The sequence below is a fragment of the Cricetulus griseus genome, chromosome 8, assembly GCF_003668045.3.
Source record: "Cricetulus griseus strain 17A/GY chromosome 8, alternate assembly CriGri-PICRH-1.0, whole genome shotgun sequence".
Taxonomy (NCBI): domain Eukaryota; kingdom Metazoa; phylum Chordata; class Mammalia; order Rodentia; family Cricetidae; genus Cricetulus; species Cricetulus griseus.
In genome coordinates this window covers 26,388,519-26,413,061 of record NC_048601.1, presented here as the reverse complement: position 1 = coordinate 26,413,061, position 24,543 = coordinate 26,388,519, and the positions used below count along the sequence as shown (strand labels likewise).

The following is a 24,543-nucleotide window of genomic DNA, read 5'->3' as shown; positions in this document are numbered from 1 at the left end:
TGGAGGAAAGAAAACATCTTTAACAAATGGTGCTGGGAAACTGGATGTCCGCATGTAGAAGAATGAAATTGGACCATTCTCTATCACCATGCACAACAACAATTCCAAATGGGTAAAAGACTTTGATGTAAACCTGAAACTGCTGGAAGAAAACAGAGGCAGTACTCTACAAGATACACACATGCAGGTACTATAGAAGCTTCCAAGGGAGAAAGCTGTCAAGATCTCCACTTGGCTGTAAAACCCAGAACCACGATGGCACAGGCACGGTACCCTAACAGTGCGACAGTGGCCCTTGTATCTAGGGGGCGGGGGAGGGAGAGAAAGGGGGGTGTTCACCAACAGTGTCGAATTGAACCTAAAGCCCACTCAATTGGAGGGAATTCATGCCTGGTACTGTAAACCTGGTACTGTAAACCTGTAGCTGGACAGGTCACAGACCTTAGGGGAGAATCCTTTACTATCATGCTATTAAAGTAATACAGTTTCCAAGTGCCTTGTGAACTTCTAACTCCTTATATCCATAGACATGTGTAGCTCCCCTCTTTGCATCATAAGGAGGCTATCACAGTGACCCACACCTGGTCAAAATGCAAAGACCAAGTGACTATGTGGTGCCTTATCCCCAAATGGAACATTTATCTAATAACTCCTACCCCTAGCGCACAGGGATGATCAAGGAGGAGAAGGTGGAAAGAAGGTAAACCCTGAGGTTCTGACATCTGCTGTGACACAATGTCTTCTGGACAGGGTGAGGATGCTGTATCCATAAACTCCCAACAATATAGTTATCTCCACAGCATCTGTAAGACTCCATCAGTTGGCATGCCTACAAGGATGGAGGAAAAAAATTCACAAAGCCCCAGTCTTTGTTTTTTTTTTTTTTTTCTGGTCAACTTGACACAATTTATCTGGGAAAAGGGAACTTCGGTTGAGAAAATGCCCCACCAGACTGCTGGTAGGTGAATCTGTGGGACACTTTTCTTGATTAATGGCTGATGTGGGAGGAGCCACCCTTGGGCAAGTGGCTCTGAGTTGTACAAGAAAGAAGGATGGTCAGAAGCCGGGCGTTAGTGGCGCACACCTTCAATCCCAGCACTCGGGAGGCAGAGGCAGGCAGATCTCCGTGAGTTCGAGGCCAGCCTGGTGTCCAGAGTGAGTGCCAGGATAGGCTCCAAAGCTACACAGAGAAACTCTGTCTTGAAAAACCAAAAAAAAAAAAAAAAAGAAGGATGCTCAGTAAGCAGCCTCCCCCCACGGCTTCTGATTCAGTTTCTGACTTGCCTCAGTGATGGAAGTGAAAAAAACCCTTTCCTCCCCAAGTTGCTTTTGGTCATAGTCTTTATCACAGCAATAAAAACTCTATCTAAGACAGCCTTATCCTGAGATGAAGCGCTACAGGCAGACACTGGCTGCTCATAAAGGGAAAACCAGTCTTTTTCAAAGATGAGACCTCATTCCTAAGTGGTTAGTCCTAGAAACAGGCAAATAAGGGCAACACTAATTGGGCCTATAGGTTGAATATATTAGAAGAGGTCATGAGTTTGAGAAATGGGGGAGGGGACACGGGTGGAGTTAGAGTGGAGGGAGAGGTGGAAATGATACTAATACAGTGTACTTATGAACGTCTCAAAAATATGAGAGATAAACATTTGCTACATTAAACATGAAAGAAATATCTTCACATCTTTAATTCTGTGTAAGACAATGATTAACTAAAAATCTATTCAACAAACAAGAAAAATGATGTCACTTAATAGTTATAATTTATTTCATATATTAGTCAATCTAAATGTAATTCATAAATTTTGGTACATACCTTCTTTAAGTTCTCTATTTATACTTTTTTCCAACTCCTGATGCATCTGAAATGAGTTAAATATTTATAATGTTTAAGAAAGTAGAACTTTTTAACTTAGAAATGAATCTTCTGCAATGTAATACATGTATTTAATTAATATGTCATATCTGCACCGGATCCCTCTAACTCAAAAATATCCATATGTAGGTATTTGCATGTCACCCATTCTCTCGTCATTTGAATGGAAAACTTAACCCTGCAGGAAAATTGCCATTAGAAGGTGTATGGTAACATTTCAAGCTACACCTGTAGTCACGACTACATTTAATTTCCCAAATCTAACTTAAGCATAACTTTTAGAGAAATGTAGTGGCTTAACTATATTCACTGAACCAAGTAATAGTGAGCACCTGTTGAAATGAGAACTCTAGGAACTTTAATAACTTTTCTCCTTTAGCGTAAATTACTATCACACTAGTATGCACAGGCCAACCAAACAACTCAGTATTCATGTATTAAAAGTGAGAATTTTGTCAGAAACTTGAAACCAAAAGGAAAAAGAGAAATATACTAACCTTGGTCAGGTAGATTTCCATTCTTTTATTTGACGGCTGTAGGCTTGAGGTAGGAATCACTATGTTTTCTCTTGGAATAAGAGCTCTGTTGAATACTAAACTATTATGAAGACTTCCAACGCAAGGACACTCTACAACAGGCCTTGTACTAAGAGAGCTTAGCAAGGATCTATTCTGCTGTTCCTCCAGGTGAAGCTTAGTGCTGGCCTCCTCCAGCCTCTCATTAGTCCTGTGAAGACCACAAAAGGCAAATACTCAGTGTCTCAAGGTCCCGAGAAAGGGCTGTTTAAAAGCCTGCCATGTGAATACATAGAATATACAACTCAACAGTGACTTAGCATGGAAAACCTGTCAGAATGTAACTACTGAGTATTACAGCTTTGTAATTATTCTAAAAAGTACAAGTATTTTTAGAGGGACTCCAAAGTAACTAATAAGTAATTCCAACAAAGCAGGAGGAAGAGTCATGGCTGTTGAGATGTGCGGCTTAACCACTGACAGCACTGTCTTCTGGAAGGCCTCTGCTTCCTGGCTTCCTGAGGGTGACATCAGAAACACTGCGTTAAGCACTAACTGGGGGACGACTGGTGGACTGATTTGTTTCACTACAACAGATATGTCCCTGGGTATAATTAAAACATGTTTCACCCCCTTAGGAGATCTGTAAGTGGAAACTTCCCTCAAGAGAAGTGTAATTTGCTCCCATTATTCAGGATAAACCAATCACCTGACACCAAGGACTAATGCAGAGCAACCCCAGGAATGAGGCGCTGGGCTGGCGCTTCCGTCCTACATTAACACTTCCCTGCCTCCCGTGTAAACTTTACACAGACTAGAAAATCTGTCCATTATAGTTTGTTTATAGGGACCTCTAAGAGAAATACTAAAGACGACAATCAATGAAAGTTAAAATACCAAATGCTCATAGTGCCCAGAGGAGTATCAGCAGAACCTGATCCTTGGGACTTAGTTGTCTTCTTCCCAACACAAATGCAGTCAAGCTGCTAACACACTCCTATTTAATGGAATGTGGACAAGCAACTGTACAACAATATAACTGTCTTCACTATAAAGCTTCAAAAGTATCTATCTGAAAGCCCAACAGACCACATTAACTAAGACAAAATGGCAAAAAGAATATGAACTATCCCCAAATAACATTCTGAGGGTCACTTACAACATTGTTTCCAATATAGCTAGCCTTCATAGCCTTCTGGTCTCACTGAAAATGCTGCTGTGGAGATAAAGCTCGTTTTTTTGAGAGTCAATGTCGTGACTTACTTGCTTAGTTTACTCGACAACAATTTTCTAACTTGGAATTCTTCTTGGTAGAGTTGCTTATATTTTTCTAGTTCTATTTTATCAAAGTCTTCCTGAGTTTTCATCCTGGAGAGCTGGGATTCCAGGTCTTTAATCCGGAGCTCCATCTGAGTCCTCACTGAAGCATTACTGTTCTCTCTCAATTGCTCCAGGTTTTCCTGAGATGCTGCCTGTGCCTACAGCAAATAGGAAGAATATACTTTAGGAGTAATTACAAGCCAGTCACTATTCATGTGAAAAGATGCTTATGCTGGGATTTTAAACACCTATCAACTATATCAGATGTGAATTAAAAGAACTGAATCTTCTTCATCTTTTGTTGTTTATTTTAGTCCTGGGAATCAAATCCAGGGCCTGGTGCATGCTAACTGAACACGTCACCACTGCAGGGTATCCCTAGTTCTGAATGACTTCTGTGTTAGAAACTCTGATATTTCAAAGAACAAAAGAGTCAGCTCAAAAGTTTAAAAAGTTGAACTAGATGACTTAAGAATAACTCAAGAGTTTGGCAAACTTTCTACATAAATTTGTTTTCCTTCTAGCAATCTTATTTTATGCAAACCAGCTTTAAGAGTCAGATGATTCATCCCTAATGGAAGATGAAGTGTTATAACAAAGAAGAACTCGGGACCACAGGAAGAGGCATACGCCTGCCCCGCTCTAAACCCCTAGGAAACAAACCAGAGCAATCACACCCTGTGATGCGCGCAGCCAGGGCCCATCGGCAGCGAGGCCAACCGCGTGCGCCACAGGAACAGAACGAACCTGCAGGAAGAGGTTGACCTGCTTTAGCTTTTCCACCAGGTCCTGCCTCGCCCGCTCCTCGACCTCGCGCTGGTACTGCTGCAGCTGACTGTGCTCCACCATATGCTTTTCCATGTGACTTCTGAGCCGGTCCACTTCCTCTTCCAGTCTCTTCTTATGCTTCTCTAGTTTCACACACTTCTTTTGTATACTTTTCATCAGCAGCAACTCCTGCTGAAGAACCTGATTTTTTTTACCCAGATGTAGACATTTTGAAGATGCAGATTCCAGTTTTGTTGTAAGATCATCAATCTGCAGGAATAAGATGCTACAGTCAGGTATGAGGAAGGCTGAGAACAGAGCAGCATAAAACCAATCACAAACCTAAGTTCAGTTATAATTAAATATAGCCTGAAGTGAGTCTAATAAGGAGGTTCCTTTTTTTCTTTTTGGTCTTTGGAGACACGGTTTCTCTGTGTAGCCCTGGTTATCTTGGAACTCCCTCTGTAGACCAGGCTGGACTCAAACTCAGAGATCTGCCTGGCTCTGTCTCCCAAGAGCTGAGATTAAAGGCATGTGCCACCATGCCCAGTCATAATGAGGTTTCTAATTACTCAGAAAATAAAGTCAAAAGTATTAGCAGTCATAAAACATCCTCTTTATGATCATTATTTGTTACACACCAGAGCCTTCATGTTAAGATTTGTTTTTATGGGACTGTCTCCTATCTTTCCTTCTCAAAATGACTCTAAGTCATTTTGGAAAATCTGCACGGTGGCACACTCCTTTAATCCCGAACTCACTTGGGAGGCAGAGACAGATGGATCTCTGTGAGCTCAAGGACTACCTAGGGCAGTCAGGGCTATGAAGAGAAACCTTGTCTCAAAAAACTCAAACAAAAAAATCTGTAGCCATTTCCCCCATCATCATGTTTCACAATTTCTAGAGACGTTTTAAGGATATACTGAGTTACTCAGGCACCTACAGCTTCAGTGACTCTGGGTGAAGAGCAGTGACATCTTATAGTATAAATTTATCAACATGGCCCACCCTTTTCTTCAACAAAACCCATCACACACTAAACGATAACTAGGATTGTCATAGACTTGATTATTTAGGGAAGCCTTCTGTAGGAGGTACGGCTGACTATCCTGCCTAAAGCTCCAAAGGTCAGCTTAAGTTGGCAGCCACAAGAATCAAGTGTCCTTCATACTGGTCCCCAGCTTCAAGTCATCCAGATGACGCCAAATGGTGGAGAAATGATTGATTCAATGAGTCTTATCTAAACCAAACACATGTTGCTTTGAGATGCTACAATTGAAGTGGCTTATTATATATCACTAAGTGTAATTGATAATGACACTAAATATCTTTTTAAAAACCCTCAAAGATGTAGGGTCCTTTAGATCAGATAGGAAGGAGCCGTGGAAAGGACCTAGAAAAAGAAACCCAAAGGACTACAAGGGAGTTTTGGGGAGCCTGCTGTTGCTCATGGAGACTGACAAGAAGGGCTTCAAGGCCTGTGAAGAAAATGACACCATAACCTGGAGAACTCCTGTCCTAAGGCAAGTGATAAAATTGACAAGAGCCACCCAAGTACACATGGCAGGGGTGGGTGGGTTAGTTAACAAAGAAACCAAGATTTACTGAGTTCAATGTCTTTTACTCAACTGTAGCCTTTTTACACATCAATCTGCCAAAAGATGTTAAAATAAGTTTCTGAGCTAAGAAATCCAGACACATGTGGTCTGAAAGTAGAGCCAAGACGATGATGACTGTAAAACCATTTGTCAAGACTTTGGAATGATGCAGGGCAGAGCCTCAAATTCCCTTACGTGAAGGTCACTGTCTCAGAACAGCTTGTCTTAAAGATCTGTAGAAGTGGTTCTTCTACTGAAGGACACTCAACGGAACACACAGGGGTCTCAGGGTTCTTGGGAGAAACACAGAAATACAAACAATTCGCAAACAGAGACAAAGACCAGGACAGTAAAACTGAAAAGTGGTCCCTAGACCCTAGATAATCTAAGAAAAGGGTATACCATAATCCTTCTCTGTACTGGCTCTGAAATGAATTTAAACATATATATATATATATATATATATATATATATATGTATATATATACATATATATATAAAATATATAGTATATATTTACTATATTTATTTAGTGTGTGTGCAGACTAAAATATAACTGTGAAGTAGCCTCTCTTTATGGATTCTGAGATCTCACTGGTCCTCAGGTTTGGCAGCAAGAGCCTTTTACCAGAAAGCCACTCGGGTGACTTGGAACTTTAAATGACTACTCTGAAGTCTGTCTTTGGTGAGCCGCTTGAACATACGTGCTGTGCTCCTGAAAACTGTTACTTTGTATGGCATCCATGAAACCTAGTGTTTGTTTGTTTGTTTATTGGTTTTTCAAGACAGAATTTCTCTGTGTAGCCCTGGCTGTCCTGGAACTCCCTCTGTAGACCAAGTGGCCTTGAACTCAGAGATTTACCCTCTTCTGCCTTCCAAAGTGCTGGGATTAAAGGTATGTGCTGCCACCACATGGCCTATATTTTTATTTTTTAGAGACAATGTTTTGTAAGGTAGTTCAGGCTGGCTTTGAACTGCAATTCTCCTGCCTCAGCTTCCTTAAGCACTGGGACCAGTGGTCTATTACAGTGCCAGGCTCCTGCATTCTACTAAGCTATGAAGCTTTAGTTTGTTTTCTGTACCAAAAAAAAAAAAAAAAAAAAAAAGATGAGCTCTATTGCTTTTCTTAAGAATCACATCCCAGGCTGAGAGAGGATTAGCTGGGACTGGTGGTACACACAAGTTGTTCCAGGGCTCGGGAGACCGAGGAAGGAGGACCTTGAGTTCAAGGCTAGCTTGGGCTCTATCGCAAGCTCCTAAAAGGAAAGATGAAAGGAAGGAAGGAAAGAAACAGAAAGAATTCAAATCTGAACTCTAAAATCAGCTTCATTTCCAATGAGAAAAGCCAGAAGCCCATACTTAATCTTCTTTCTAGTAGGCAGAGATCCTCAGATGATCTTATAAACTGTAATGAATTAATGGGATACAGTGCAGTAAATACAAATATGCTGAGTTAGCAGGTTGTGTGCCCTAGATTGGAGACAAGTATAAGTGAAAAGAGAAACACTGGGAAAGAAATCAAAAGTTTAAATTAAGAAAGAGACAATGAATGGGCTCTATCTTTACAAGACTACCCTCACATGTGTCACGGAATCAACAAGGCCGGAAATGGCCACAGGCTTCTTCTAGCTGCAAAACAATGTTTTCACAGGCATGAAATTGAAGGGCTTCTACTGTGCTGTGCTTTATCATTACCTAAGGCATGTAGCAATATGCAACAAGACTGGAAAGTTCTCCCTTAAGAACCCAACTTGATTTGGTACTGGCCTGGGGAGGGAGAGACATGTAAAACAATGGGAAAGAAGTGTTACCAAGGCCACAGAGAAATTGTCAACCCCAACAGTGGTGGGGACAGGGTGCAGCCACTCTGGAAGTACACTGGCAGTGGCAGCTGCTTAAGTCTAGCAGTTTCCACATGACTCACTCTGCAGTTCCTAAGTACGCAAGGAAAAATGAAAACAGATGCAAGCTATACTTGTCCATAGCAAGGTTACTAGTACCTGGCCAAAGTGGAAGCAATAAGTGATAAAAGAGCTAAATCTAATGTGTGTTCTACCATAGGACAGGGCATTACTCAGCAACAAGAAGACATCTTGATACAGCCAGCACAGATGGACCCTGAACACAGTGTTAAGTGAAAGGAGCCAGCACACACACTGTGATTCCACTGACAGGTAACACCAGAACAGGGAGTTATAGGGACGAAGCAGACTCAGTGGGTCCTTAAGGCTGTGCTGAGAAGGAGAACACATGATAATTAAAAGGCATTGTTTTAGAGTAGCAAGAAATATTCTGAAGTGGTAGAGACTGCACTATTCTATAACTGTAATATGGGATGTGCTAACTATATCCCAATAAAGCTGCTACCAATAAATAAATCAGCAAAAAGACTTGGGACTCATAATTTAGTATCATATAATGATGAATTGCAGCCTGGGTTCAAGATGTAAGATCAACAGTATGACTTTCTACTAGAAAATAATACAATTTTTATTGACATCAAGTCCATAAAATAAAACAATATAAAAACTTCAATGAATCCAGATTTAGATTATTTAAAAGTATATTTTGGGGCCCCAAAACTGATTAAAAATTACCTTGTTTATTAGCATATTAACTGAGATATCCATTTCAAATTGACTGTTTTTACTATCTTGATTGTGATTAAGTTCTCTGTTTTCATGTTCATTTAATTCCTTTTTGGTCATTTGTAAGAGTTCCTTAAATCTGCAAAAGTGCATAGAATAAGTCAAGACTTTAAAAAGTACATTCAATAGTTATTTAAACATACTACATTCTATTGTATAAAAGAGATACATTTGTGCCAGGCGTTGGTGGCATACGCCTTTAATCCCAGCACTGGGAAGGCAGAGGCAGGCAGATCTCTGTGAGTTTGAGGCCAGCCTGGTCTCCAGAGTGAGTGCCAGGATAGGCTCCAAAGATACACAGAGAAACCCTGTCTCGAAAAGAAAAAAAAAACAAAACTAAACAAAAAAAATACATTTGTAAATTGTGACCCGATCTCATTTGTACACCTAAAATTTAGAAGCATTCTAATGAAATTAAAATCTTAGGTAAACAATGTAAAGAAAAATTGATGCTATGTATGGAGATAGAGCTAATATGGTAACTATGTACAGAATACCTGTAATTATTTATATCCATTTTAGTATATTAATATAAAACACTTCCATATTAGCTATAACCCAGACAACAGTAATCAGGGAGAAGACATATGAATTCTCTTTATTGCCTGTTGGCACTCTTTTCCAAGACAAAGCACAAACAAACCAGCATTGAGGATACAGCAGAGAAGGAATGCTTAGCATTCAGTCCCAAAAGTATCAAGATTATCCAAAGAAGAAAAAGGGAAAAGGAAAAACAAGTGCTTGCAGTTTGAGTGGAAGGGAAAACAAAATAGAACTTGGAAAGAAATGAAAAAGAGAAATAGCATACAAAGACTTAGAGAGAGAAAAAGAAATCTAGAAGTCTTTGATAGGAATATCAACAAAGTCCAAAAGATGTAAAACTGCATTTAGAGCACAGGGCTGCATACGTCACTCAGTGGGAGAACTCTTCTAGTGTATGCAAGGCCCTGGGTTCCCTCTCTAGCACAGCACATCCTTCCACACAATGGATGCACATAGGACAGTTAAGTAAGAAAAAAGCACTGATTAGAATCATAGAGAAAACACAACATCTCAGCAACAAACAGAAAAGCAGTCATGTGGGGGGCTGCGAACACTGGAGAATATTCCACTTTAAAAGACTGGTGCCATAGGGACTGAGGCAGCAAGCAGGGGGCCTGCATGGCTCTGCACCAGGTCCTCTGCATAAATATTACAGCTTTCAGTTTAAATTCTTCATGGGACCCCTGAGTGTGTGAAAAAGTGCGTCTCTGATTCTTGTGCCTTCTCTTGGGGTCTTGTCCAACATCGATGTTGCTTTATCTTGTTATAGCTTATTTTGTTATGTTTGTTATTTCTTAGAAGCCTGTTCCTTTATAATGAGAGACAAAAATGGAGTGGATTGGGACGGGAGGGGAAGGTGGGGAGAAGCTGAGAGGAGCAGAGGGAGGGGAAACTGTAATCAGGATATAGGATAAGAGTAAAGAATCTATCCCCCACCCCCACGCCCAGCAAGGTTTCTTTATAGAACAGTCCTGGCTGTCCTGGAACTCACTCTGTAGCTCAGGCTGCCCTCAAACTCACACAGATCCACCTGCTGCTGCCTCTGCCTCCCTAGTGCTGGGATTAAAGATGTGTGCCAATACTGCCAGGCAAGAATCTATTTTCATTAAAGGGAGGGCTGGTGACAGAAATGCAAATGCTCACTTCACTGTACTTAAGTAGTTTGTGTATGTTTGTATGCATGAGACATGCACTCAACTCTCTGTACTTGTGGATTCCACTTTTAAATAACTTTGCATTAAAAATACTGAAAAAGGAAAAACTGCACTTGCACTGAACACAACAATTTACACTTTATTTGGAATTTTAAGTAACTAGAGGGGAGAGACAGTATATTGGAGGTTGAGAATAGGTTAAATGCAAATAGTACACTATTTTAGTTAAGGGGCCCAAGAATCCATGGATTTTGCTATCTGCAGGGAGTGCTAGATCCAATCTCCTGCACGTGGCATAAGCAGAGACTGACTGGTTTTACTGAAAGTCCCACCTCATTTATGCCATGGATGTCCAGCGGGAAACTCAAAGCACTTAAAAGCTTGTTCTTCATTTTTAATCCCTTTTTTGACCCTGAAATGTGGGTCACTTTCTTGTCCAAATCCACAGATATATTAGTCATTTAAGGAGAGTTTATCTACAGCTAGCTGGCAATCCTCCTTCTAAAGACAAGATATAAGTAATAAGATATTTTTAAGATGTTTGGGGAAAAGATAATCAACAGACTGTCAAATACCAACTTTTATAATATCACATTCCAGGCCCCTGGTGTGACACCCAGAAATTTCGAGTCATTACTCGAAACCCAAGGGAACTGATTCCGTCTTCCCTTTCAGGCTTGACCTTTTCTCTGATTCACCTTGTGACTTTTGATTCACTGTAGTGACCCTGGATTCTAGGAATAGTAGACATTATCTATAAACATGTTGAGGCAACAGTTAAAGCTATTTCTAGACAGCATCTACCTTACTGCTAAGATTTCCCAAGGGCATCCTCAGAAAATGATGGACTGGATACCATTCTGACACAAGCATACTTTTCTCTCATCTCCAACCTTTCTCTAAAATAATCCTGATGCTCTTTGCAGAGCCCTGATGGCAGGGGACCCCAATTTCTTCCCAACAAATTTATTCCAAACAAATTCCTGCCCCGTGTTGCTGTTCTTTTTACCATTTGGTCAGCTGGAAAGAGAGGCTAAACTGGCCTCTTGGGGACCCTCAGAGTCAGGCTCTGTCTAGAGTCTGGTAAGAGTACTAAGGGATGAAAATATAGTACATATGTATGTATGAATATATATTTAAATTTTTTCAAATAAAGGTTCAACATCATGTAAACCTCATGTACACATGGGAGATGCCCATGGAACACTAGTTTGTCTCCATGATAAATTTTTGTAACTAAAAAGAGAAAGAAAATATGTTATATAATTTCTGATATAATTAAAGAAAAACACAAATAGGTTTTTAAGATATCAAAATGCCTAAATGATGACGGGAAGGATACTGTAAAAGAAGGAAAAAGATCAAAAGTGTGTTAAAAAATGAAACTTCAGTTGGGCAGTGGTGGCTCATGCCTTTAATCCCAGGACTGGGGAGGCAGATGCAGGCAGAACTCTGTGAGTTCAAGGCCAGCCTGGTCGGCAGAGGGAGTTCCAGGACAACCAGAGCTACACAGAGAAACCCTGTCTCGGAATACAAAGAGAAAAAAAAAGAAACTTCAAAGTTGATGAAGAGTTCAGTTGATATCGTATGCCAAAGGCATTACCATTATCTTAAGGAACTTTAAAGAGTAAAAGCAATGTTTTAGCAATCAAAAAACTTTAGTCTTTAATGCAAGTTTCTGAAGTAAATTTTAAAGTAATTATGAAAATGCAGACAGGAAATGAATTTGCTATTTAGGCTTTAGTTAAGTCAATTAAGAATGGCTGAGGAGCAGATGGAGGGAGTCGGGGGAGACAGAGGAGGAATGGGGAACTGGGATTGGAATGTAAAAAATAAATTAGTAAAAGAATGGCTGAAGAGATTGAAATATTAAAACCTTACTCTGTCAGTTCTTTTTCTAATGCATCGTTTTTCTTCTGTTCTTGGTCCAAAGTATATTCCAGAGATTCTTTTAACTCAGCAAGTTTCTTCAGTTTTTCTTTGTCCTCTTCAGACTTTAAAATAATTTTTAAAGAAAGTAATTATTATTAAAAAAATATTTCTTTTGTGTATCTGTTGGGGTGGGTGTGTGTGTGTGTGTGTGTGTGTGTGTGTGTGCGCACAGCTTTCAGGAGTTAGTTCTCACTTTTTACCATACAGATTCCAGGGAGCAAACTTAGGTCAGGCTTGATGGCAAGAGCTTTTATGTGTCTGATCCATCATGCCAGTACTTAGGTTTTGTTTGGTGGTGGCTGTTTTGCTTTGCTTTGCTTTGTTTTAAAGTTTTTCAGCAAAATCAACTGTTACCCCAGGCTAGTTTGAAACTGACTATGCAGCCCAAGCTGGCCTTAAATTTTTGGCAATCTTCTACCTTCAATCTCCCAAATTCTGGGATTACATATCTTTCCCTCCCTAAAAGGAAATAAAGAAAGCATAACTCAGGTATAGTGGCGCACAACTTTAATCCCAGCAGTTGATAGGCAGAGGCAGGCGGGATCTCTGTGATTTCAAGACCAGGCTGGTCTACATAGTGAGTTCCAGGACAGCCAGAGTTACATAGTGAGGCCCTGTCTCAAAAAAAAAAAAAAAAAACATAACAAGCCAGGCAGTGGTGGCCCATGTCTTTAATCCCAGTACTCGGGAGGCAGAGACAGGATTCAGAGATATCTGAGTTCAAGGCCAGCCTGGTCTACAGAGCTAGTTCCAGGACAGCCAGGGATACACAGAGAAACCCTGTCTCAAAAAAAAAAAAAAAAAAAAAAAAAAAAAGGGAGGGGGGGAGATAGAAAGAAAACTCACAAAATCACAAAATGTAAATTTAAATTTATAATCTTAATACATTCTTTTAAGACTACTCACCAACATATTATCATGTTAGGAAATATCAAATCAGGAAATAAAATTAGATAGCCTGTATGAAATCTATAGAAACTACCCTTCAGTGGCCACAGGAAAGAATAATCAACATAAGTATTCTAGACTACCCAGCATATGTGCCTTTGGGATGGACCACAAAGGGTCACTTTGGTGGCTGAAGTCGGCAGTGAGAACAACTCTGATTGGTATCCAATGCATCTATCTTGTGATATTTTCCACCATTAATTCTGCTTTTGTCTTGTTTTAATTCAAAGTTGAAAAATAGCTCAGCAGAGGGAAAACACTTATGATTTGGTATCCATTCTTGACAAATACAAATTATAAGCAATCTACTCTCAAAATCTCAGTGAAAGTCTTTGATTACTAGAAAAATTCAGAGGTCCTGATCAAATAACTTAAATTTCTTAGAATTTAAAAATTACGGGCTGGAGAGATGGCTCAGGGGTTGAGGGCACTGACTGCTCTTCCACAGTTCCTGAGTTCAGTTCCCAGCACCCACATGGTGGCTCCCAACCATCCGTTGTGAGATCTGGTGCCGTCTTCTGGTGTGCAGATGTACATGGAGGCAGAATGTTGTATACATAACAAATAAATAAAATCTTAAAAAAATTACTGTAATGTACTAGTGGGGCAATATTGTCCAATATCCATAGTAACTTTACATCTATTAACTAAAAGGCAAAGGTAACACACAAGTCCACCAGTGGACGCAAGTGTAAACAAGATGTGGTATGTACAAATCACTAGACTATCACAGTCCTTTTATTAAAATGTTAGTACTGAAATCATTAATTTATGAACTCAGCCAACTTCTCTATAGAGAGAAGGTCTTGTACTGTGAGGAGCAAACAGTGTGAACAGAACACAACACGGAGACTTTGCACATGTCCACCATGCTCTGTATCACCACAGGACTGCCGGCTGTGTTCCCACAGTACAACTCTAGGCAGACACGCCCTCTCAGCATCAAAGGATCCAGGAAGGGGACCACTTACCAAATTCACACTTGATAGGTTTTCCTGAAGTTGCTCAATTTCCTCCGTTTGCTTTTGTATTGTAATTTTAAAGTTGGAGTTTTCAAGTTCAAGCCTAAAATTATATTTACAAAGCAATTTTAAAAAAATCTCATTTTCTGAAAATCAACTACATACTATGTACAGCCTCTCTGTGTTGACCCTGTGCTTCTTCCAACTGGAATAAAGATTAAAACAAACCTTTACTAATGATCTATTCTAAAGCTGCACTACATACATTCTTTTTTCTTTTTTCTTTTTTCTTTTTTTTTGATGCAAACAGCATGAGGCTTTATCATAGTTGTTAACGAGCTAACCCCATGTTAGCTCGGGTCTTTCACCTACCCGCCATGGCGGATGGCTAGCAAAGACAGCTTGAAGCGTCTGCATAGTGATCTTATAGGGCAGCGTAAAGGGAGTGTCTAGGGGTACACACAGGCTCAGGATTGGCGTGCCTCCAGGCTTGGAGGGCTTGCCCTGTGTTGACTGGTCAACTGGTTGTTATGGCCCATAGGCCATATACATTCTTAAGGGTCTGAAATGCAGATGATTGGGTAACTATAATTTATTTCCATATGTTTTGTGGAACAGGAGTCAAAGCCAGATCTTCATGCACAGGCGACACCCCTAACTGCATATCCCTATTCAAAGGTATGCATTTGAAGAAACTCAGAGGTGAGACTCTGCCCTGGCTTCAGAGAGACTGCTATCAGAACTGACACAGATGCCACACTGCATTGCTTATTTATTTGCTTTATAAACACTGGAGTTATACTGTTTAAACTGTACTTTTGTAGGTGGTCTTGCGTCTTCTCAGCACGCTGCACAGCCTCTCTGTGTTGATCCTGTGCTTCTTGCAACTGGAAGAAAGAATAAAACAAACCTTTACTAATAATCTGTTCTAAAGCTGCAACCTCATTTGCTGACCTGCAGTCAGTGTTCATGTGCACTTCTCTGCAGCAAAAGCAAATTAAAGTGAGTTGCTGCCAACAGGGATCTTACTCTCTCAAAAACTAAACCTGGCCCTTTACAGAAAAGTTTACCAATGTCTGCTCTATGACTAACAGTCCATTTGTAAATCATAATCTACTACTGCCTGGCTAGCTCAGCCATCGAAGTCTTTAATTGTAACCTACCAGTTAAGCAAACTGATAACACTGGTGAAACTTGGAAAAGAGGGAATTTCTGATAGTGTTTGTATTTCTGTATTCCAACCACCATCTTGTCAACTGCCATTTTAAAAGTTCTTACGCATATGTGTTATGTATCTGCATATCTATAAATTGCCACAGCTCTGCCAGTTATGATGAGCATGGTGTTTTAATGATAGCTGGTTGTCTTATGAAATAGTTTCAGTGGAGGTATATCCACACAGAAGCCAGAACATTGTTGTAGGATATTTGATCACACTGTGAACCCCCAGATAGAGTTATTTACTGGAAAACCCTTTTTCTAGCTGTGGTGTGGCTCAGTCCTAGTACACCTTTAATCCAGGAGTTTTCTGCTTGAATACTGTAAACAGGATTAAATAAAGTCAACCATAGGCCAAAAGGAGAGCAAGCAACAGGAAGTGAGGACAGGATTAGTAAGAAAAAACAAGAGAGAGTAAGAGGTACTTAGGCAGAAAGGGAGACAGAGACGCACGGGAAGTATAAGGGAGGGACAATGAGTTTCAGGGGTTTTTGTTGTTATTGTTGAGACATCAGAAGAGAAATAGGGTCTTTTCCATGGATGTCAGACGAGGAGGAAGGTCAGCTGGATGCTTTCTCTGCCTCTCTGAGCTAGCAGGCTTTCACCCCAGCATCTGGCTCCTGAGTCTTTATTGGTAAAATCCACTGATTGAGATTTTGGCAAAAACAACAGAATGCTTGGGTCCAAACGCCCCCTCCTCCAGCTGCTAGATATATAGATTCTGAGCAAATGAACTTTTTGTATCTTAGTTTCTTCATCTCCAAAATGGAAATAATCCTATCCACATTAATGGACTACTGAAAGATTAATTAGGGAATATAAATAAAGTACTTGAACTGCAGTGAGTGAGATTTTAGGCAGATGCTATGGCAACCATAGATGATGTCCTTTATGCAAACTGTAATTGCTCATTCCCTATGTAACGGAATGTGGCAGGAAATGGGGAGAGTGAGGCCCATACTATATCCCTAGTACTTCATGCAACTTCCAGAAATTTCACTGGCCACCAGTAACTTTGTCCATGTGGAATACTTTTTAGCTTCTTTTTATTTCATACTACTTGGCTGGCTAGAATCGTATAGTGTAATGTAAACAGTGTTTCCTGGTGTAAGTAGTAAATGGTGTGATAATCAGAGGCTGAAAATATGGGGCTCTGTTGACAAACTGAGGTTCCTAAATTGACTCACTCCCCCAAAGTATGTTGGGTTGCTTTATCCAGGACTCAGTATGGAATACCAGAAAAGCTGTAGACAGAGCTTTGCAGTTGGCCAGCTTCTATAGACTTTGCAGTTGGCCAACTCTGGCTATATAATGAAAGAATGCTTTCCATTTCATATGCAATTCCTTAAAATATAATAAGAGCTTTATTATAGGGGCTAGACAGATAGATAACTGAGCTGGTAAATGCTTGCCTGGTATGAATGAAGTCCTGGGTTAGAGCATTAGCAATACATAAACCAAGCATGGTGGCATTTGTCTATAACTGTAGCATTTGGGGGATGGAGGCAGGAGGATCAGAAGTTCAAAGCCATCCTAGGACACATTTGGCCACGTCTCAAAAAAAAAAAAAAAAAAAAGAAAGTCTTATCACCTTAGTGCCTCAAAAGGAAATGGTATGAAATACTTAATTTTATTCTAATGATTACTAAGCAAAAACATTTTCAATTTATTCAAGGACATATGCATACTAGACATCAACCCTTTAGGTAAATTCATATCCCAATAAAATTATCTCTTATACAAATAACAAACATGAAAGAAACTAACCAAAGAAGCAAAACCCAATTAAGAGTAATAGAAACTAGGATGTTAAAGTGAGACAAACTGAGTCAGGAGTCAGGGAAGGCTTCATGAAAATGTTAACTGTGAGTCAGCTCCAAATTAAAGGAGGCGAAGAGAAAAGCTTCTGAGAAGATAAAAAGGTGGTGCAGTCAGGCTCGTTAACTAAGATGATTAAATGGTAAAGTACCCTGTAAACAACAGTTCACTAGCAGATGGTATAGCAACAGCAAATGACTCGACAACAGGAAGATACGAAGGGCTGACAACATCATGCTGAGAGCCATTCAAAAGAACTAAACACCACATTATATAAAATGCTCAAAAAAAAAAGTTATATATAGACATAGATTGATGTGTCTTGGGAAGATGGAAGGACTAGGGGTGACAACAAGAGACAAGAGACTCGTGGTTTATTCAAGATCATGAAAATGTTCTAATTGACTGTGGTGACTATGCAACTCTGTGAATACCCTAAGAGATGCTGATTTTTACTTAAGTAGTGTGCTATGTATTTCATTATAGATCAATAGTGTTCTTCTGTTAAAAAAAATTCAAAGGCAAGCCAGGTGTGCTGGGGCCCACTTATAACCTCAGCGCTTGAAAGGAGGAGTCAGGGGGATGGCTGCAAACTACAGGACAGCCTGCTGTACTCAGTTACTTCTAGACCAGCTGGAGCTACAGAGATTCTAAAACAAACAAAACACACAGAAAACATATGGCAGAACCTAGACACTGTTTTTCATTCTGTTTTTGGATATGAGCACTATATATGATCTGGATATTTCCATGTGGTTTTATTTCTAAATGAAAGAAATGCTTAGCTTTGGAGACAGTTTCAAATACCCTAAAACACTTGCTTTTTGTTTGTTTCCGGCATAAGGGATGGAGCAAACATTCTTTCTGTCCCCTGAGTATACTCCTCAGCCCTTTTAGAAGTTTTTCAGGTTGGCCCCAAATTCTTGCCTTGGTCTCCCAAGTAGCTTAGATTATAGGTAGTATACATATGGCCTTTCTGTACAAGCTATCTTGAAATCCATTAAATAAATACCAAAGATGCTGTTTCCACTCACAAAAGTGACGATAATAAGGAAGCTGATTTTCTGAACTTTCCATAAACACCATCTCTGGTTTAACCTACTGTGCCTCAACTGCAATAGAAATATCTCTGAGGAAAGATATATAGTTCTCAATTTTCTCAGGGATGAGGGATGAATTTTTTTTTTAAGGCTTACAAAATTGTACGGAAAAAAAAAATGGGGCTAACGAGATGGCTCTGGGGGTATGAAGGCACTGGTGGCCAACCTGATGATCTAAGCTGGGTCTCCGGGACACACACACACACACACACACACACACACACACACACACACACGCCTGTGACCTCCACTGGAATGACTCAGCATGCTTGGCCTGTTCCCTCACAAGAAATAAATGCATTTTTAAAAGTCAAATTAAAAATAAATAGCAGAATAAAACTGGAATTTAAGAAATAAGTTCATTATAAAGGTAATGGCAAGTTACAATGAAAATATAAAAGAAAGCCATCTACTGGATTTATCCTAAAACTATATTATTTAATAAGTTGTACATGAGCAGTTGATATACTACATTTCACACATACTTGATTTCTGATTTGACCTAATTTCTTCTTTAGATCTCGTGCCTCGTCTTCTAAATTACTGCGGTAACGTGAGGAAACTTCTAGGGAAGCCTCTGACATTGACTGCTTTTTTAGGGTGTCGGCCAGTTCCTGTTGAAGTTGCCTCACAATGACCTGGGAAGATATTAGTTACCAATTTTATATATTATATCACAACATATATTGTACCAGCTAGCGCTTCCGTATACTCCAAAGAATATCACTGCATATAATAGTGTGTGTATCAATTTGGTGGGGGCAAATTCTATATTCTATACTTAATTTTAATTTTCTCATATTTTATATCTTCATTCTTAACTGACATGTAAAGACATAAAATTGCACATATTAGCAAGGTTCCACATGATATTTTGATACATGTACACATTAACGCTTAAATCAAGTTAGACACAATTATGGTTCCTAACACTGATCATTTCTTCATGGTGAAATCCTGTTTTCTAGCTGTGTGAAATATACAGTATATTACTATTCGGCAGCTCCATGTTTCCTGCTCTTAACTGTAATTGAGCACCGACTGGCAGACTGCCTCCCATCACTCTGCTCTCTTCTTGAAATGGAAACAATAGCATGCTACTCATTAAAATATGGAAAACCTACAAACGCTGATATGAGAGTATTAACATACTTTTAACTTTGTTAAAGTTCACACACATCTGTCCTAACTTAGGATGTAATAGAAGCAGATGCTTTTGGAGTTATAGTCATAAGATATATAATTTGGGACATTTATTATCTGATTTAAATTCCAGTAACACAGGACAAAATTATACCAACAGGAATATATACAAAGCTACTGAAGGGGAAAAAAAATCACTACAAAATATAGTATCTATATTCTCATTCCCTGATGAAATCGAGAATGAACAACTGAAGCCAACTATTTCATGGAATCACAACTGCAAGCTATTAATATTCATCATGAAAGTTTCCACTTACCTGCTTCATTATGGTCCTAAAACTTGGCAACATAAAAGCATTTAGATTATTTCATGGCTGGGGTGTGTAGGTAGTAGTATATATATAGTATGTGCAAGGCCTACAGTGTTCAGTTCCCAGCATCAAAAATCACAATTTAAAAGCTCATGCCCTCCCATTTATTATTTCAGCAGCATAAAACCATTATTGTTAATATCAGTATATAGCTAGTAAAATATGTAACTTAATCACAATTCCTAAGGTTATACAATGTGTTTACTCAAAGTAACACACCTGTCAAGTCTAATAAAAAAAAAAACAAAAACAAAACAAAACAAAAAAGAATTGTCCCTTCTTTTTGGATTTCAAATTCAGTGCTATGTATGTAATTATGACTCTTTCAAAAATTTAAACATAATAATGGTGCATGTTTTTAGGTACAGTGTGATAATTCAAAGCAAGTATACAACATGTAACAAACAGTCAATTCTGAGTAACGGATACAAACCACATCAAATATGGATTACCTTTGTTTTGAGAATAAGATCTAAGTTGTATTTGCTGACACAGGTTTGTTTCTAAGGTAATATCACAAATATGATCAATAGATTCAAGCTAGATTCGACACTTAATACTAATGAACAGTATTTTGAATTTTCCTGTGGGATGTTTTAAAAACGTTTATCTTTCTTGGGGCTGGAGAGATGGCTTGGTGGTTAAGAGCAATGGCTGCTCTTCTAGAGGACCTGGAATTCCTAGCACCCACATGGCGGCTCACAACCATCTATAACTCCCATTCCAGGGGATCTGATGCCTCTGTAAACACCAGGCATGCGCATGGTGCAGAGTCAGACACACAGGCATACACCCATGCACTTGATAGAAGTAAGTTTAAATTCTACTTATCTTTTTGGATACTCACTTCTCTTTCTGCTTTCTCGTTTTCATACTGACACATTCTCTCTTTTAAGTGACTGCACTCACTGACTAACTCCTTATTTCTGTCTTCCAGCAGCAGCCTGTGCTTCTGGCTCTCAGCTTGGAGTCTGCTTAGCATATCATGGAACTGGTCTTGGATATCAACTATTGTCTTGTCTTTGCTGTCAGCTTTGTTGGAAGCATCATCTAACTGCTGTCGGAGCAACATGTTTTCACTCTGCAGCTGAGACAGCCTCTCCTCTATGGATTCTTGCTTCCCCATGTATTTATTCACCTTCCCTTGCTCATCCTGATACATATGCTCAACTTCCTTCATTTGGCACTGTGTCTGGTTGAGGTCTCTTTGTACGTGTTTCAAAGCCAAAGTCTTTTCTCTAAGTGCATCTTTTGTATGATGAAACTCAATTTCTAGGCTATTCAATTTTTTTTCAGTTTTAGAAAGTTGTTGGGAGAGAATCTCATTGTTATCTCTGAGGTTAGACATATCAAAGTTCATCTTGTCTTGCAAACGAACCCACTCATCTCTTGCCCTCTGGAAAGCAATTTCTAGGTCTCTTTTTGATGTCTGAATTTCAGCATGGTCATGCATAGCAGAAGCCAGTCTAGATCGGAATGATTCGATGTCTGTTTCCAGTCTTTCTTTATTTTGTTTTTCATTCTCCAGCTTAGAACTCAGCATTGTGTTCTCAGTTGTAAGATTGTTAATCTGTCCATTGTACTGGAATATTGTCTTTGTAAATGTTTCTTCATTCAGCTTTATCATCCTTTGAAGCTTATCACTTTTTTCATTTGCAGTCTTAATATCCTCCAGGTACTTCTTCTCCTTCTCCTGGCTGTGGGTCTTCACTGTGTCCATCTCCAGTCTTAGCATGGCAATTTCATCCTGCAACCGTTGGTTTTTATGCAATAGATCTTTCTCTTTTTCTTGACTAACAGATACCTAAGTAAGGAAATAAACATTTAGCTAGCACAATTTCTTACAGAATTCAAGGATAGCATGTGAAGTTCTACAATCTAAGAATTGAAATATATAGATGCAACTAAAAATAAAAAAATCAAATTTCGGAGCTTACAGAAATACAAATTCCCAAACTTTCATAAGCATAATCAAAGACAAAGACTTTACGAAAAAGTAATGCTACTTTTTAAGAAACTCAGCACTGGAAAAGTCTTTCTCTGGATTATAACAGGCTTAAGGCACAGAGTAAAGATTCCTAAACTGGTTCACATTCCACATCAGGAGACAGCTTAGTGCAAGTGAGAGGACCAGAATATGGCTCCCCAGTACCCATGTCAAATCTGGGGCATGTGCAGCCCACCTGCAGTCCCAGCACATGAGAAACAGAGATGGGAGATCCCCGGGGGCAAGCTGACTAGCTGGACCAGCCACGTCAGTTCTGTGAGAGTCTCTGCATCAATACCTGAAGTGCAGAGTGATCAAAAAGATACCTAACATAAACCTCTGGCCTCTACATGCATGCACATACGTGTGCTCCCAAACAGATATGAACACACACACACACACACACACACACACACACACACACACACAGACACACACATACACACTTTAATATCTAACATATACAACTGGTCCAAAGTAAGAGCCTTAGTTCTTTCGTTTGGAAAGAAGAAATTTCCCAAAATTCTTTTAATTCCTTTTTTTTTTTCCAGAAACTTTCTCTAACATTTTTTTTTATTTGTCATAGGAACTCCATTTATTGGTAAAATGTTTAAAATAAGCGCTATACAAATAAGTACGTTTGCACACATGAGTGGCCTAGTCACCACCATTCTGAAAAGGAGAGATTAAAAATGTAACAAGCTGCAGAATTCCCAGGTCCCCTGACCCTGCTGCGAGTGTTCCTTCACTAAAGCACTTACTCTACTTTAGACAGTAGGAGGATACTTCTGCCATCTACTCCTGAAACATGTGTATTATGTATACACACAGATGGCTCAAAATCCTCTATATTTTCCATGGAGCATAAGGTTGGTTCTGAAAATATGTAAATATATAAATACACATATATTTAGAAAACTAAAGAAAATACCTCAGAAGTCATTTTCTTCTGTGCCATTTCTATCTCCTTTTGTTTGGAAAGGTGATTTGCAAGAATTCCATCTTGTAACATTCTGGCATTCTGTTCTCGGGAAAGCTGCCTCTGAATCTCATTTCGTTCCTCTAAAACCTAGAGATACATTTCATAAAGCTTTCAGTCTCATACTATTGTGCTGCTGTGGACAGGCACCTAAAAGCTTTAAGAATAGAACATTAGAAACAATCTAGAAGCAGCTTATGAAAACATGTGGACTCTACCCCACAAGTAACACTTAAATTTGCACTGAATATAATAGTTACACTGCTTAAAAAGCAAGAACAGTTCTTTTAGACAGAAAGAGTATTGTAAACTACTTTGTTACAAACATTTTAGTTTTAACATAGTTTCAGTTAGTCTTTATCTTAAGAGAGCCAGACCAACACGTCTTTAGTACCTATTAGTTTCCAAGAGTCATAATAAATACTTCAGCTATCTATGTTTAAATTTATTCTTAGCACAAGGCACCATCGGTCAACAGTGGGCTGCATATATCCTGGTGGCCCCACACAAGGACATCAATTTGTGATGAGGCTGATGTCTGACATGCTCATGACATGTGCATAGTAATGAAACAGATATTTTCATTAAGTGGGGCACAGAGATATGTATGTGACATGTGTATAAATATAATATGTAATTAAACTGGCATTAAAAGTAGTGATAAAGGCACTTTAGTAAGTAAAAATTTAGTAAGAAATTTTTATCATCCAGGAACACTTTTTTTTTTTTTTTGGTATTTCAAGACAAGGTTTCTCTGTGTAGCTTTGGAGCCTATTCTGGCACTCTCTCTGGAGACCAGGCTGGCCTCGAACTCCCACCAACTCCCTGCCCAGGTACACCTTTAATCCCAGCACTTGGGAGGCAGAGGCAGGCAGATTTCTAAGTTCAAGGTCAGCCTGCTCTTCATAATGAGTTTCAAGACAGCTAAGGTTATGCAGAGAAACCCTGTCTCAACCCCCCCCCAAAAAAAAAACTCAACCAAACCAAAAGAAAGAAAGAAACAAAGGAAAAAAAGAAAGAACGAGAGAGAAAGAGAGAGAGAGAGAGAGAGAGAGAGAGAGAGAGAGAGAGAGGAAGGAAGGAAGGAAGGAAGGAAGGAAGGAAGGAAGGAAGGAAGGAAGGAAGGAAGGAACAAATAAACCCCAAAGACATTTTTTGAGAAGATTAACTTACCTGGTTCAAATGATTTCTTACTGTCTTCAACTCCATATCCAATGTTCTGAGAGAGACTTCAAGCTGTTGCTTCTCGTCAACCTCATTCTGATATTGCTCATCTTTCCTCCTAAGCTGGTCCATAGTTTTCTCAGAAAGCTGATCGGCACTTCTCCGCTTCTCTTCCTCTTGTTTCAGTGCAAATCTGAAATTATGTGTTTATCATAAAATTAACCTGCTTATACAAAATGAAGTTCAAGATAGTGACGGGCTGTCCTAATAAGATCTCCATTGTTAAATAATTGTTTCTCAGCCAGGTGGTGGTAGCGCATGCCTTAAATCTCAGCACTCAGGAGGCAGAGGCAGGCAGATCTCCATGAGTTCCAGGACAGCCAGGGCTACACAGAGATACCCAGTCTTGAAAAACTAACAAACAAAAAAAATTGTTCCTCTTTATGACTCATGGGTTTAATTTCTCATTTCAATCTCTTCTAAAGCTCATATA

The 24,543-nt window shown here is 39.3% G+C and overlaps 1 protein-coding gene across 5 annotated transcripts in view; it reads right to left on the bottom strand.

The window, feature by feature from the left end:
* The window catches only part of Ankrd30a (ankyrin repeat domain 30A), a 62,842-nt gene that overhangs the window by 2,048 nt on the left and 36,251 nt on the right, over window positions 1-24,543 (bottom strand). For 3 of the 5 annotated variants that reach the window (XM_027429256.2, XM_035448542.1, XM_027429258.2), the window contains 12 exons: window positions 24,060-24,243; window positions 22,839-22,976; window positions 20,768-21,724; window positions 18,889-19,041; window positions 15,084-15,154; window positions 14,277-14,370; window positions 12,307-12,419; window positions 8,678-8,807; window positions 4,462-4,752; window positions 3,658-3,872; window positions 2,377-2,605; window positions 1,820-1,865 (listed from right to left, as the gene is read on the bottom strand). In XM_027429256.2, coding sequence (XP_027285057.1) covers window positions 1,820-1,865; window positions 2,377-2,605; window positions 3,658-3,872; window positions 4,462-4,752; window positions 8,678-8,807; window positions 12,307-12,419; window positions 14,277-14,370; window positions 15,084-15,154; window positions 18,889-19,041; window positions 20,768-21,724; window positions 22,839-22,976; window positions 24,060-24,243 — 2,621 coding nt within the window. Of the gene's footprint in view, window positions 1-656; window positions 830-1,819; window positions 1,866-2,376; window positions 2,606-3,657; window positions 3,873-4,461; window positions 4,753-8,677; window positions 8,808-12,306; window positions 12,420-14,276; window positions 14,371-15,083; window positions 15,155-18,888; window positions 19,042-20,767; window positions 21,725-22,838; window positions 22,977-24,059; window positions 24,244-24,543 lie in introns of those variants that run through there. The other 2 variants (XM_027429257.2, XM_027429259.2) reach the window with 2 other exon arrangements.